This window comes from Giraffa tippelskirchi, chromosome X, assembly GCF_054371585.1.
Source record: "Giraffa tippelskirchi isolate mGirTip1 chromosome X, T2T-mGirTip1v1.2.pri, whole genome shotgun sequence".
Classification (NCBI taxonomy): domain Eukaryota; kingdom Metazoa; phylum Chordata; class Mammalia; order Artiodactyla; family Giraffidae; genus Giraffa; species Giraffa tippelskirchi.
The window spans coordinates 147,522,509-147,537,608 of NC_137289.1; the positions used below are offsets into that span (position 1 = coordinate 147,522,509).

Genomic DNA, 15,100 nt, shown 5'->3' on the forward strand with positions numbered 1-15,100 from the left:
ATTTTTTTTAAAAAAATATTTATTTATTTGGCTGTGCCAGGTCTTCGCTGCCGCACGTGGGATCTAGTTCTCTGACCAGGGGATGGAACCCAGGTCCTCCACACTGCGAGGTCAGTGTCCTACCCACTAGGCCACTAGGGAAGTCCCTTTTATCAGCTGTTTTGAAAATAAGGTTAAACCCCAGCTGCTGCAGTGATGTGCAATGCCCTCTCCTGCCATCCTCAGGGATGAGGGTCCACACAGCGGTGTGTATTTCACCTAAATTCCACCCTCACTGCAGGAAGACGGCTACTTCGGACACATTTTAGAATGCGGGCGTATAGTCATGTTAACACTGCGGCCAGCCCATTTTTTCATGCTCTGCCCTGCTCCGGGGGAGCCGACCGACTTGATTTCTATTTTTAAAGCTCAAAATGAACTCATTAAAGAAGGCCTAACCCCCATCCGTTCATTAACAATCCTTCCAGGCAACTTGGATTCCCCAGCCAGCAACCCAGCTGCGCCCTAGTCGTTAAAGGCTCCCTTCAGCTGCCTGTTCGGCATAAAGCATTCCATTCAAGCCCATCACACTGGTTCTCTGTCATCGGAAAGAACTCGACTGCATGCAAACCATAGCAGCTGTCTGAAGAAGCAAAACAATGCCATAAGGAGTGGCAAGCCCAACTGGTGACCAGCCGCTTAAGGTCAGGCCGAAACCACACGCCTGGCCACGTTACCCGAGCCCTCACCCACTGTGAAGCAGCCCACCCGCCCCCCGAGATGCCTCAGTGAGCCGGAGTGCAAGATTCTCCTACCTTGGGGTGGGGCCTCCGTCGTCAGCCCGCGCCACCGAAGAAAGCTCCGGGTGCTCCCCGGGGTCCCCCGCCTGCCGTCGAGGTTCCACGGAGGCGTCCTGCCAAGGGCGGCACAACGGGACACCCAGTCATCAAGCAGCCTCCCCCGAAGAACCTCTGTGATCACGAACCCCCCTCACTGTGGGCACGCCCTGTGAGCCGGCACCACGAACCGGGTGACGTGGCCTGTGGTCAGCCGGCCTGCGGACCATCAGTCCAGCCCTCATCAAAATGACTCAACGAGATCGCAGTCCCCTTGGGCTCCCCGGGCAGGAAGCAGGACTCCTACATGAGGGCTGGAAGGCTGTGTGACAGAGTGGCTCCCAAACCCCACCCAGTCAAATCAAAACGCTGCTGGTCACACGGCTCAGCGCAGTCCAAGCTCAAGCCCTGGGACCTGGAGTCTGGCAGCCTGGTCTCTTGACCTCGAGAATGTGGAATTCTCGAAGGTCACGTGGCACAGGGCACCATCTCGAGGGACACACATGCCCTAGCTGTCCACAGGCCTTTCTGTACTAGGGGGCCACAGAGAAACCAGCACCTCTCTTCACACACACACACACATTCATAAGTGTGTAACAAAGTGTGTAACAAAGCGATCGCTGGTTCTATTGTTTACAAGAGCCTCCATCAGATGCCGCAGGAAATCTTTCCTTTGAAATACACCCCTGCAGGTGGAAAGGGCGGAAAAGGCAGAGACAGGGAGACTGACTATGAACCGTGAAGTATGAATACAAACACGGAGGTTTTCTAGAAAGCTTAATGTCAGCTTTCACTATCAATACGCCTAAGAAAAGTGCAACAGTTTAAAGCATTGCACTTTCAGTTACACTTGCCCCAGAGCAATCTTTAAAAATACCTGACCCCATAAAATAAAATAAAAACCAAACAAGAACAGTAAAAGTATGAAGTGGCATCAATATTTGAAGAGTGTCTAACGTATATTGTCTTAAGGGTGGACATAAAGCACCCCCTTTCATTTCAGAGGACAACTTAACCATTTTCTATTGTTCCCCCCAATTTCTTCTCTTTGTATCAAGGGCAAGCTAATCAAGGGGGAAGACAGCTTCTGCTAGAGATGAGGCTGGGAACTCGAGATGTGGTGGGAAACCAGGGCACCTGCAATTGTCTTGAATGTGTGGACCTGGTTCCCAGGTACCACTCATAGGAGTTGATATACTGGCTGAGCCTGGTGCAGAGAAATGCTTGGAAACAGGACACAAGACACAATCACTATAACACCAGGCCATGCTATTCCGGGGGTGCCCCATTTGCGCCTTAAGATGGGGTCAGGGGGTGCTGAGTCTGGTCCCCTGCAGGATGCTTACCTGCTTGTAGAGGTCTGTGGAAGGCGATGACCGGGACCTTTCGTGGACGTACTGCGGCCTCTCCTCTTGGTCCACACCCACGTCGAGGATGTTGTCGGCGGAGTGGTACCTCCCGGCACCCCTGGCTTCCGGGACCTTCCTCTGTTGCCTCCAGGAGGCTTGATACTCAGCGAAGGTGCCGAGCCTCTGCGGCGGGATGGGTCTCCCCGCCTTTCCGTCTTTTGCAGGGCCTGCTGTCCACAGCATCTCCGGCTTCTCCCTGGGGAAGCCACAGGGCAGCGGCTTCGGCCCCAGCTGGGGGCCCGCGGGCTTGCTGGTTTCCTCAAAAAACTTCCACCTGTCAGCAAAGGTGCGCACCGTCTCGTCGAGGGGTGCGGGGCGCTGGTCCCCCACCAGCCCCACCGCGTTCATCTTCTCGGGCTCCGAGTAGGACTTCAGTTTCTGCTCGGCGGTGAAGCGCCTCCGGCTCCCGACGCGCGCGCTGCTGCTGCCGGTGGCGCGCAAGGGCGGCCCGGCGCCCGAGGCCCCCTCCCTGACGCGGGGGGCCGGCTCGGGGTCCGCTGGGCTGGGCTCCAGGTCGCGGCGCTGGAACGACGTGGCCCTCAGGACACGGGCCTGCGCCTCCTTCAGGTGGTCCTTATAGGTGCCGCCGGGGAAGGCGCTCTCCGGGGCGCCCACTGGCTGCGCCCCGGAGCCCTGTGCCTCCGTCTCCACGTCATCTTCCTCCTCTGCGGAGCCGGCCAAGGTGGCTGTACTCCGGCTCTTCTGCAGCCTAGCTCGCCGCTGCTGGATCTCGTTCCTCAGGGTGGTGGCGAAGCGGTCGCTCCTCCGGATGGGCCTGCCCGCCGGGGCCGCGTCCTCGTGGCTGGTCTCGGGCCGGCGCGCCCCTTCCTGGCTCAGCGAGTGCAGCATGGGCGTCTGCAGGGGGCAGATCTCGCCACCCCCGTCGTCCAAGCCGCCCGCCACCCTCTTCCTGCCACCTCTGTCCAGGAGGCCGCCCCCCGGGGGGTCCTCGGGTGCCCTGTCCACCGGCTCCGCCCTGCCTCTCTGCCGAGCGGCCGGGGCACCCTCCAGCCGGGACGGGTAGCAGCGAGGCTGGGGGGCCGGGGTGCCCCCCGGGGGGCCAGCTCTGGACATCACGCAGTAGTAGCGGCTCTGCGCGCCGCAGTCGCCCCTCTGGTCGGCAGCGCGTGGCCCTCCAACGACGACGGCAGCGGGGCTGTCGTCCGCGAGGCGGTCAGCGGGGAGGGGCTCCGCAAGCCACGTGGCGCTTGGACCCTCGCGGAAGAAGGGGCCCTCGTCGCTCGAGTGGCGCGGGTGTTGGCCCGCGGGCGAGGGCTGCGGGCGGCGCACGTCGGTGCTGGAGAGAGAAGCCTGCAGCCGGCTGGGGGCTCCCAGGAGGGCCCGGGGCGCGCTTTCGCAGGCCAGCCCCCCACAGTCCAGGTGCGCCCCCGGCGCGCAGCCCAAAGAGCTCGCGGCCCTCCAGCCGTCGCCCCCGTGCGCCTGCCTCGACGGCTGATCAGCGGGTTCGGGTCTCCGCCAGTCGCCGCCGTGGGGCCGCGCGCGGCTCAGGCCCGGCAAGGGCTGCGCGGGGGCCGCGTCTGCTGAGAACGCGGGGCCCTGGGTCTGCTCGTGGCTCCTGGTGGCAGCGAAGCTGTCGCGGCGGAGCGGAGGAGGCGGTGGGGGCGGGGACGGAGGGGCTCGTCTCTTATCCGGAACATACCAGACGGGCCCGGAGCAGGACCGCCCGCAAGCAGCTAGCTTGGGCTCGGGGCCGTCCTCGGGGACCCGGGGTGGGAAGCACCCCAGAGGCTCCTCAGCACCCTGAGAGTCGCCGGCCGTCGGGCTGAGCCGGCTGTCGGCTGCAGCAGAGGCCTCCCACAGGCCCACTTTGTAGAGGATGTTCTCTGCCGAGGACACGTCCGCGTTGGGCAGGGTGTGGTCCGGAGTGCTGGAGCGGGTGGAGAACGAGCCGTAAGCCGAGTCCCGCTTGCTGGCGCCGCCCAGGCGGTCGATGCTGCTGCTGGACTTGGCCGCCGAGAGGCGCCCCGACGGGTCCGGCTGGGTGGACGGGTCCAGGCTATCGACGCTTCCCAGCGAGCTGAAGTGGTCGGAGGTGCGCTGCAGGTTAGCTGGCTCCCAGGCGCCGCCCGACAGGTCCTGGGAGGAGGAGCTAGGAAAGGAGAAGAAACCGCAGGCAACAGAGGCGGGGCTTTAGGGCTGGGTTGTAGGGAAGGGCAAGAGGAGACGTTGCACGTGGGCGCAGCTGCCCCCGTGCAGACATCACCTGCACTAACCACTCTTCCCCCATGGAGATCCCTGGACGGGAAGGTGAATATGGGTATAGGCAACCGTGTCCCACTCTTTGCAACCCCCATGGACTGTAGCCCGCCAGGCCCCTCTGTTCATGGGATTCTCCAGGCAAGAATACCAGAATGGGTTGCCATTTCCTTCTCCGGGGGATCTTCCCGACCCAGGGATCGAACCTGCATCTCCTGCATTGGCGGGTGGATTCTTTACCACCTGAGTCACCGGGGCGAAGCCCAGGGAAGGTGAGCGCACCGCATCTAACTTTTCACATTTAAAAGAGCAGCTTTTCCAAGGCAGGCTGAAAGGGTCGGAGTCGTACCCACTGGATGCCTTTTCCCAAACAGAGAACCTTCAATGCTGCAGTACATTTCTGGAGGCAACACCCACAGGCTGGACGGAAGTCCCAGCGTGCAGAAGTATCCTGGAGAGCAAACTGCAGCCCTCAAAGCTAAGGACGGCTTTTAGATTTTCTAGTGGGGTGAAAGGGCAGAATTCAAAGAGTACCTCGTGATCCATAAAAACGATCTGAAATTCAAATTTCAGTGCTCATAAATACAAACCTTGAAGGGAACGTGGTCATGGCTGTGTGTAGGCTCCAAACCCAGAGCTGAGCAGCTGCCAAAGACACCTACCTGCCCGCCAGCTAGAAAGTGTTATCTGGCCCCTTGCGGAACGAGTTTGTGAGCCTACAGTTGACTGCACAAAATAATTCGTGCTATGCGCTGCTAGCACGAGGAAAGCCATCAAAAGAGAAGGATCTTCAACTTGAAAAGGCAAGTTCAGAGATAAGATTATATTTACCAAATCCAAATATTAAATTGCAGGCATTCCTCATTTTACTGCACTTCACTGATACTGCTTTCCCCGTCCCTACCCCCACTCCACCAATTAAGGTTTGTGGCAATTCTGCATCGAGCAGGCGTATATACGTACCAATTTCCCCAACACCGTTCACTCTGCCACATTTTTTAAATTACTGCAGTATTTCAAAATTTTTTCATTATTATTTCTCACGGTGATTTGTGATCATTCATGTTAACTATTGCAAAAGGACCGCCACTCACTGAAGCTCAGACGATGATTAGCATTTTTTTAGTATTTTAAGACTAAGGTATGCACTTTTTTTTTTGATAGGACAATATTGTACACTTAAAGCTCTCAATGATGAAACTATTTATCCAGGCATGTAAAGTGCTTTCACTGGAACATTCATGCTTCAAGAGGGCGGGGGGTAGGGAGGGGGAACAAACTGCATCTACTCGAAGTTTGAGAGGAACCAAGATGAGAAAGAAAAATGTGTGACCTGGGAAAAGACACAAGAGTGTGAGCTGGCTAAGTCACGTGACGGGGGGGGGGGGGGGGCAATGAACACTGGGCTTCACACCGTGTCCTCAGAGGACAGACCAGGTCCCCTCCCAGAAACGGAGCACATTTCTCTTCATCCTGTCTCACGCATTCCTGAGTGGATTTTTCCAGGAGAGTCTAAGTCCAAGCAGATAGAAATAAAGCTCAGTGCGGTTTCCACAGGGCACATGGGTTTCTTAAGTCAAAAACAGGCAAACGGGCTTCATGGATATCCTATTACATGAAGTCACTGTCATAATGCACTCCAAGGCCCACTTTTTTACTTAAGTGTTAACCACTGGGAAGATAACCTGGGTTTCTCCAAAGTATGCTGGGCTCCAAATACTGCAATCTCTTACGACTGTAAATAGGTAATATTGTACTTATTTGTTTAGCTGGGCCATCTCTTACTGGCGGCCATGTGCTCCCTAGCTGCGCCATGCCAGGACTTAGTTGTGGCATGTGGGATCTAGTTCCCTGACCAGGAATCGAACCTGGGGACTTTGGAGCTTAGAACCCCAGCCACTGGACCACCAGGGAAGTCCCAGGAATATTCTATTTAAGACGCATTTTCCTTTACAGCAGACACTTATTAATAGTCAAAAACTGACTTTGAGATAGTTATGTTAGCCCCAAATACACACAGAGACACACACAGTCATGCATATCATGCATACACACGGACGTGCACACACACACTCACATACATATACACGTACACATTCACACATGCACTTGTGCACACACCCCACAGGCACACTCCTGGCTGTTACCATTATCCTTCTAACAGACTAGTGAGGACCCTGGCCACTAACCCGAGGTGATTGGTCAGCTCCCTGTGGCCAGCAGAAGCATCTCCAAGCCAACACCCCCATGGTGCTGTCTGGGGGTGGCATTTGCCCTTCTGACCTTGAAATGTGGGCTTCAGGTAAGCCAGGTTGACCAGCCCTCCCCCTTCTACCAACTCATAATTCTCAGGCCCTCTGTCTCACAGTCACCAAAAACCACCATGCCCCCAAGGCTAGTCCCAAGCCTGGCACATGGGCTGTGAAGGCCCCTGGTTTCCCCTGCACCTCCACAAAGACAAAGCAACCTGGGAGAGAGGGTGCTGATGGAGCACAGAATTCCCTGGGGAGCTTTGGCAAAATATACCTGCTCAACACAGAAGTGACTCCTGCCTTCTAATCTGCACATAAACATCTCTAAAGAAGGGTGGTGACGTGCACAGCCATCCCACTCAGCTGGCTCAAAGGGATTTGGCCCAAACTCATTTATCAATTAGACGACACAAATGAGAAAGCACGCCTGCCCATCCTGTCTCCTGGTGTTTTATTTTTTTGTTTTCAAGTTTGATACATCTGCCTACTCAGTGAAAAAATTTAGACTCGTTCCAGTAATGATGCATCCATAGACTTTTCTCATCAGAAAAGGAACATCATTCTGAAGTCAAGAAAGGCAACATATGAAATATAACAATCCACAATCTACAGGATGCAGAAAAAGCAGTTCTAAGAGGGAAGTTTACAGTAATGCAAGTTTTCCTTAGAAAACAAACAAAAAAACTCAAATACACTAACCCTATATCTAAAGGGACTAGGAAAAGGATAAACTCCAAAGAAAGCAGAAGGAAAGAAATCATGAAGATTAGAGCAGAAATAAATGAAATATAGATTTAAAAACCCGATGAAAGATCAAACTAAAACCTGATTTTTGAAAAGATGAACAAAACTGATAAACCTTTAGCCAGACTCATCAAGAAACAAGAGGACCCCAAAAATCAGTAAAGTCAGAAATGAAAGAAATTATAACTGATACCATAGAAACACAAAGGATTTTATGAGATAATTATATGAACTACATGCCAATAAAATGGACAATCTAGAAGAAATGGAAAATTTTCAAGAAATGTACAATTTCCCAAGATCAAACCAGAAAGTAGAAAATACGAACAAACTAATTAGCAGCACGGAGAAGGCAATGGCACCCCACTCCAGTACTCTTGCCTGGAAAATCCCATGAATGGAGGAGCCTGGTAGGCTGCAGTCCATGGAGTCGCTAAGAGTCGGACATGACTGAGCGACTTCACTTTCACTTTTCACTTTCATGCACTGGAGAAGGAAATGGCAACCCACTCCAGTGTTCTTGCCTGGAGAATCCCAGGGACCGGGGAGCCTGGTGGGCTACCGTCTATGGGGTCACACAGAGTCGGACACGACTGAAGCGACTTAGCAGCAGCAGCAGCAATTAGCAGCAACAAGCTCAATCTAATTTAAAAAAAAAACCAAAAACCTCCCATGAAACAAAAGTCCAGGACCAGATGGCTTCACAGGTGAACTCTACCAAACTTTCAGAGAAGAGTTAACACCTTTCCATCTCAAACTATTGCAAAAATTGCAAAGGAAGGAATGCTTCTGAACTCATTCTACATGGCCAGCATCACCGTGATACCAAAACCAGAGAGAGATCACACACACAAAATAAAATTACAGCCTAGTATCACTGATGGACATAGATGAAAAGTCCTCAATAAAATATCAGCAAACTGAATCCAAAAATACATTAAAAGGATCATATACCATGATCAAGTGGTATTTATCCCAGGATATACCAAGGATGCTTCCATATCTGCAAATTAACCAATGTGATACACAACATTAACAAACTGAAGAGTAAAAACCATATGATCATCTTTGAGAGATGCAGAGAAAGCTTTTGATAATATTCAGCATCCATTTTGATAAAAACTCAACCAAGTGGGCATACAGGGGACGTACTTCAACATAATGAAGGCCATATATCCAAAAGCCACAGCAGTGAAAAGCTGAAAGCATTTCAGGAACAAGACAAGGATGCCCACTCTCATCACTTTCATTCAACAAAGTTTTGGAACTCCTAGCCACAGCAATCAGAGAAAAAGAAATCAAAGGAATTCAAGCTGGAAAGGAAGAAGTAAGACTGTCTCTGTTTGCAGATGATGTGATATTATACACAGAACATCCTAAAGATGTCACACACAAAAAAACTACAACACATCAGTGAATTTGGTCAAGTTGCAGGATATGAAATTAACATAAAGAAATGTGTTGCATACTAACAATGAACCATCAGACAGAGTAACTGAGGAAACAATCCATTTACAACTTCATTAAAAAGAATTAAGTACCGGGACTTCCCTGGTGGTCCAGAGCTTAAGACTCCTAGCTTTCACTGTGATGGGTGTACGTTTGATCCCTGGTTGGGAACCCAAGATGCCATATGCCCCCCAGTGTGGAGAAAAGAATAACAATAATACATATATACATGCATACCTAGGGGAAAAAAATCTAACCAAGGAGGTAAAAGACCTATAGTCAGAAAATGATAAGATACTGTTGAAAGAAACTGAACATGCCATACACAGGATGGAAATATATACCATGGATGGGAAGAATATTGTTAAAATGACCATGCTGCTCAAAGCAATCTACAGATTCAAAGCTATCCCTATCAAAATACCAACGGCACGGTTCACAAAACTAGAACAAATCAATTTTAAAATTTGCAAGGTAACATCAAAGACCCTGAAGAGCCAAAACAATCTTGAGGAAGAAGGAGAGAGATGGAGGTATCCGACGACACTACAAAGCTATGGTCATCAAAATAGTATGTTAGTGTCACAAAAACAGACACATAGGTCAGGAAACAGAATAGAAAGCCCTGAAATAAACCAACACACTTACCGTCAACTAGTCTGTGAGAAAGGAGGCAAGGATATACAGTAGAGAAAAGACAGCCTCATCAAAAAGTCATGCTGGGAAAACTGGATGCTGCTGCTGCTGCTGCTAAGTCGCTTCAGTCGTGTCCGACTCTGTGCGACCCCATAGACGGCAGCCCAACAGGCTCCCCCGTCCCTGGGATTCTCCAGGCAAGAACATTGGAGTGGGTTGCCATTTCCTTCTCCAGTGCATGAAAGTGAAAAGTGAAAGGGAAGTCGCTCAGTCGTGTCCGACGCTTAGCGACCCCATGGACTGCAGCCTACCAGGCTCTTCCGTCCATGGAATTCTCCAGGCAAGAACACTGGAGTGGGGTGCCATTTCCTTCTCCAATGCATGAAAGTGAAAAGTGAAAGGGAAGTCGCTCAGTCGTGTCCGACGCTTAGCGACCCCATGGACTGCAGCCTACCAGGCTCCTCCGCCCATGGGATTTTCCAGGCAAGAGTACTGGAGTGGGGTGCCATTGCCTTCTCCAGGGAAAACTGGATAACTACATCTAAAAGAATGGAACTAGAACATTCTCTAACATGGTATTAAAAACAAACAAACAAAAATCTCAAAATGGATTAAAGACTTAAATTTAAGACCAGAAACCATAAAACTCCCAGAGGAAAACATAGGCAGGACACCCTTTGACATAAATTGTAGCAGTATTTTTGGGGATCTGCCTAAGGCAGAAGAAAGAAATGCAAAAAATACACAAACAGGACCTAATTAAAATCAAAGGTTTTTTCACAGGAAAGGAAAGCATTGACAAAATGAAGACGGTTAACCTACCGAAGGGGAGACAATATCTGCCAATGACACGACCAAGAGGGGTTAATAATGTAAAATATAAACAGCCATCCAACTCTATCTGAAAAATAGATACCTGATTAAAAAGTGCGCAGAAGGGACTTCCCTGGCAGTCCAGTGGTTAAGACCCTGCCTTTCCCCTGCAAGAGTGGAGAGGTCGATCCCCACTTGAGGAACTAAGATCCCACATACCGCATATGGGCCAAAAATACATTAATAAATAATGGTTAGAAGACCTGAATAGACATTTTCCCAAAGGAGACCCAGATGGCACACGAAAAGCTGCTCAGCATCGGTGATCAGAGAAATGCAAACCAAAACCGCAATGAAGTATCACCCTCACACCTGTCAGAAGGTCTGTCATCAACGAGACAAGAAATAACGAAAGCTGGTGAAGATACGGAGAAAAGGGAACCCTTGTTCACTACTGGAAAACAGCATGCAAGTTCCTAGAAAGCTAAAAAGAGAACTACCATAGGATACAGCAATTTCACTCCTTGATATATAAACTGTTGCTGCTAAGTCACCTCAGTCGTGTCCGACTCTGTGCGACCCCATAGACGGCAGCCCACCAGGCTCCGCTGTCCCTGGGATTCTCCAGGCAAGGACACTGGAGTGGGTTGCCATTTCCTTCTCCAGTGCATGAAAGGGAAAAGTGAAAGTGAAGTCACTCAGTCGTGTCTGACTCTTAGCGACCCCATGGACTGCAGCCTACCAGGCTCCTCCGTCCACGGGGTTCTCCAGGCAAGAGTACTGGAGTGGGGTGCCATTGCCTTCTCCGGATATATAAACTACCCCCCCCCAAAATGAGAACACTAATTCAAACGGATAATATGCCCCCCATTGTTCATAGCAGCATTATTTACAGTGCTCAAGATACGAAAGTAACCTAAAAGTCGATCAACAGGTGAATAGACCTTAAAGAAGATGTGGTATATATTATATACTCAAACGCATACAATGGAATACTACTCAGCCACAAAAAAGAATGGAATTTTGCCATTCGTATCAACACGGACAGGCCTGGAGGGCATTATGTTTGATGAACGAAGGCGGAGAAAAACAAATACTGCATAATGTCACTTATATGTGGAATCAAAACAACAACAGCAAAGAGAGAGAACAGAAGCAGACAGACAGACAGACAGAAGGAACTAGTGGTTACCGGTGGGGGGAGGGAAGGGGGAGGGGCATGACAGGGGTAGGGCAGTCAAGTACCAACGATCAAATAAAGATGCTACAAGGATATAAGGTACGGCACAGGGAACACAGCCAATATTTTACAGTAACTTTCAATGGAGTATGTGCTTAGTCACTCAGTTGTGTCCGACTCTGCAACCCCATGGATGGTAGCCCTCCAGGGTCCATGGGGATTCTCTTTGCCAGAATACTGGAGTGGGTTGCCATGCCTTCCTCCAGGGGATCTTCCCAAGCCAGGGGTCGAACCCAGGCCTCCCACCTTGCAGGTAGATTCTTTACCGGCTGAGCCACCAGGGAAGCCCAACAACAGTGGAATGGGTAGCCTATCTCTTCTCTAGGGGAACGTCCCGACCGGGGAATCGAACTGGGGTCTTCTGCATTCCAAGAACACTGGAGTGGGCAGCCTGTCCCTTCCCCAGGGGATCTTCCAGACCCAGGAATTGAACCGGGGTCTCCTACATTGCAAGGTGGATCCTTTCCCAGCTGAGCTACCTGGGCAGCCCGTTAGATGTGAGTAGTATCTTAAAAAATTGGGACTCGCTATGCTGCACAGCTGAAATGAAGACTACCATAAATGAACTACACTGCAACATGACAGAAAAGAAGAAATGCATGGTGACGACAGGTCAGGGCTGTCAGTGGTGTGGCAGAAAGCGAAAGGAGCTCCCCGGCCCCCTGGGGGGAGTAAGAAGGCAGAAAGTGTGCCTACCTGGCGTGGTACCGGCTCTGCCGAGAGGGGCAGGTGCCCGGGCAGGGGAACAAAGGTGCGGCTGGCTCGGACTGGCTGTCGGAGAACTTGGTGGCGTGCCAGGAGTGTGGCCTCCAGCTCAGCTCATTCCTCCTGCGGGGGGGAAAGAAAAAAAAGGATGCAGAAGACTCAGGGATTTCACACTGAGGACCACTTCATGCCAAGAAAGGACTGAGAGGTGGAAATCATTCGTGTGATTCAGGGCATCGTGGTCGGGCGCGTCCCGTTAACATCTGGGCACCAGCACTCCTGGTACAGGTTCGTCACTGGAGAACTGACCTGAGGGCAGAGCGACAATCACTGGCTGCCAGGTGCAAACCAGCCCTCGGGCTGCCAAAATGATTCTGTCTCTTTTTAAACATGTGTTCAAGGTTTTTCTTTGGCATGTGGAATCCTGGTCTCCTGACCAGGGATCAAACTCACAGCCCTTGCCCTGGAAGCTGGGTCATAACCACTAGACTGCCAGGGAAGTCCTCCAAATGTCTTCAAGGTAAGATACGTACATCTTGCCTTCCCTTTTCTGTCTCCCCACCAAAAACCACAGCAGCATCTTTTGTCTTGTCCATGTCAGTGCAACTTTGCAGACACCCCTGGCCTCCTTGAGGAGAAGGTGTGGGCTGCAGAAAACTTGAGCTGGGTGTCACAGTGTTGGATGCATTTATTTATCTACTCACTTAAGTGAATATGGCTGTCCTGTAGTCAACAGGGAGTGTGTGTGTGTGTGTGTGTGTGTGTGTGTGTCTGTGTCTGTGTCTGTCACTCAGTCGTATCTGAATCTTTGCAAACCCATGGACTGTAGCCTGCCAGGCTCTTCTGTCCATGGGATTGATGTGTGTGTGTCTGCGTTAGTCACACAGTCGTATCTGACTCTTTACAACCCCGTGGACTGTGGCCCGCCAGGCTCCTCTCTGTCCTTAGGATTCTCCAGGCAAGAATACTGGAGTGGGTTGCCATTCCAGGGGATCTTCCCGACGCAGGGATCGAACCCGGGTCTCTTTCATGGCAGGCGTGAAAGAGATTCTTTGCCATCTGAGCCACCAGGGAAGCCCTTACTGAGACCAGTGGATGTGTATTGCCCTGAGCCTGTCAGAGTGTCTGAAGTCATCTAAGGGTCCCTTATGGTGGGCATCACCATGCCACAGATCAACGGGCTCCAGTCCATTCCTGCCAGGGCTTCTGAATGTCACAGGCACCTTCCCTGCCCCTGCCATGGTCACCACCATCCGTGACGACTTATTAGGGTTTGACCACACCTGCCCAGGTGTCGGAAATCGTGCAGCTGCCGTGTGAAAGTCACAGAGCCTCCAGGGCAGGCTGCTGGGTGAGGCGACGGTACACACTTGCCTCTCCTCCTCCTGCAATTTAGGACGGACCTAGCCTCGCCACGGGCAACTTCAGATCGGAGCTAAAGGGTACAACTGAGCCTCTATGTACCTGACGGATGTCAAACATTCTTTCCAACAGGCAAGAACACTAAAGACTCTTATGCAATAGCGAATAGCAATGAAAACCCAGAAAGTTATTTACAACACAAACCTTCTGATGACTCAGATAATTAACGAGGAAACAAAAAAAAATCCACGGGTGGCAAAAATGCGGAAGGTGTTGACTCGATGGTAACTGCCTACGAACTGAAGCATAAAACGGATGAATCCATCGCACGTCGGGAGTAAAGCGATTGTAAAACCAAGACTGTACCTCATAGAGTTTCTCAAGATCCTCGTCAGGAAGCTTCTGGCCACGTGAATTTCATTTTTAGACAGCTTTTTCTGTGCTATAATATCCAGAACGTCTTTCATCTTCCTTCACAGGTAAATTAATGAAGGGAGAAAAACAGACAGACTGCAGGCAAAGGGCAGAGAGGCTCGGAAGAGAAAAGGCTTCACATCGTGTGGCAAATTATTGCAACTCTGTAACTGGAAAGAGTGAGAAAGGAGCTGGTTTACTGGGACAGTCCTGCACCCTTAGAGGAGTAAATGTTTCTCATCCTATTTTAAAAGATAATATAGGCAGACCTCAGAGAGATTCTAAGTTGGGCTCCAGACCCTCACAATGAAGCAAATATCGTAATAAAGCCAGCCACACGAATGCTTTGGTTTCCCAGTGCATATAAAAGCTGTGTTTACCCTACCCTGGAGTCTACCAAGTATGCAATAGCATGTCTAAGAAAACAATGTACAGATCTTATTTTAAATTAAAATACGCTAACCATCATCTGAGCCTTCAGAGTCATAGCAGTAACACAAGTAAAATCAAAGATCACTGACCACAGAGACCATAACAAATGTGATGGTGAAAAAGTTTGCAACACTGTGAGAATTACCAAAATGTGAGACACAAAGAGACAAAGTGAGCAAGTACTGCTGGAAAAATGTCACTAACAGACTACTTAACAGCACTAACGGCTTGGGAGGGCTGCCACAACTTTTAATTTGTAAAAAAAACAAAATGAAACGCCAGATCTGTGAAGCACAATACAGCCAAGTATGCCTACACACGGGTTTCCCAGGTGGCTCAGGGGTAAAGAGGCAACCTGCCAACGCAAGGAGACGCAGGAGACGCAGGTTCTTTCCCGGGGCTGGGAAGATCCCCTGCAGGAGGAGATGGGAACCCACTCCAGGATTCTTGCCTGGAGTATCCCACGAACAGAGGAGCCTGGTGGGCTACAGTGCATGGGGTCACAAAGAGTTAAACCCAACTGAGTGACTAACAATGTCTATACACAGATACATGTTTCTACTTTGAGAAGAGACAGCCAACGGTCACAGTACTGATTACGGCTTTTAAAAA

General features: G+C 50.8%; 1 protein-coding gene across 2 annotated transcripts in view; it reads right to left on the minus strand.

Annotated features, from left to right (window-relative positions):
• The window catches only part of LOC145536631 (protein Shroom2-like), a 144,585-nt gene that overhangs the window by 45,773 nt on the left and 83,712 nt on the right, over positions 1-15,100 (minus strand). Inside the window, exons 1-2 of one of the 2 annotated variants that reach the window (XM_081566151.1) lie at positions 2,162-3,348; positions 795-892 (exon numbers count right to left, since the gene is read on the minus strand). In XM_081566151.1, the coding sequence (XP_081422277.1) occupies positions 795-892; positions 2,162-3,298 (1,235 nt within the window). In that variant the 5' untranslated portion in view covers positions 3,299-3,348. Of the gene's footprint in view, positions 1-794; positions 893-2,161; positions 3,349-12,271; positions 12,404-15,100 lie in introns of those variants that run through there. The other variant, XM_081566152.1, reaches the window with a different exon arrangement.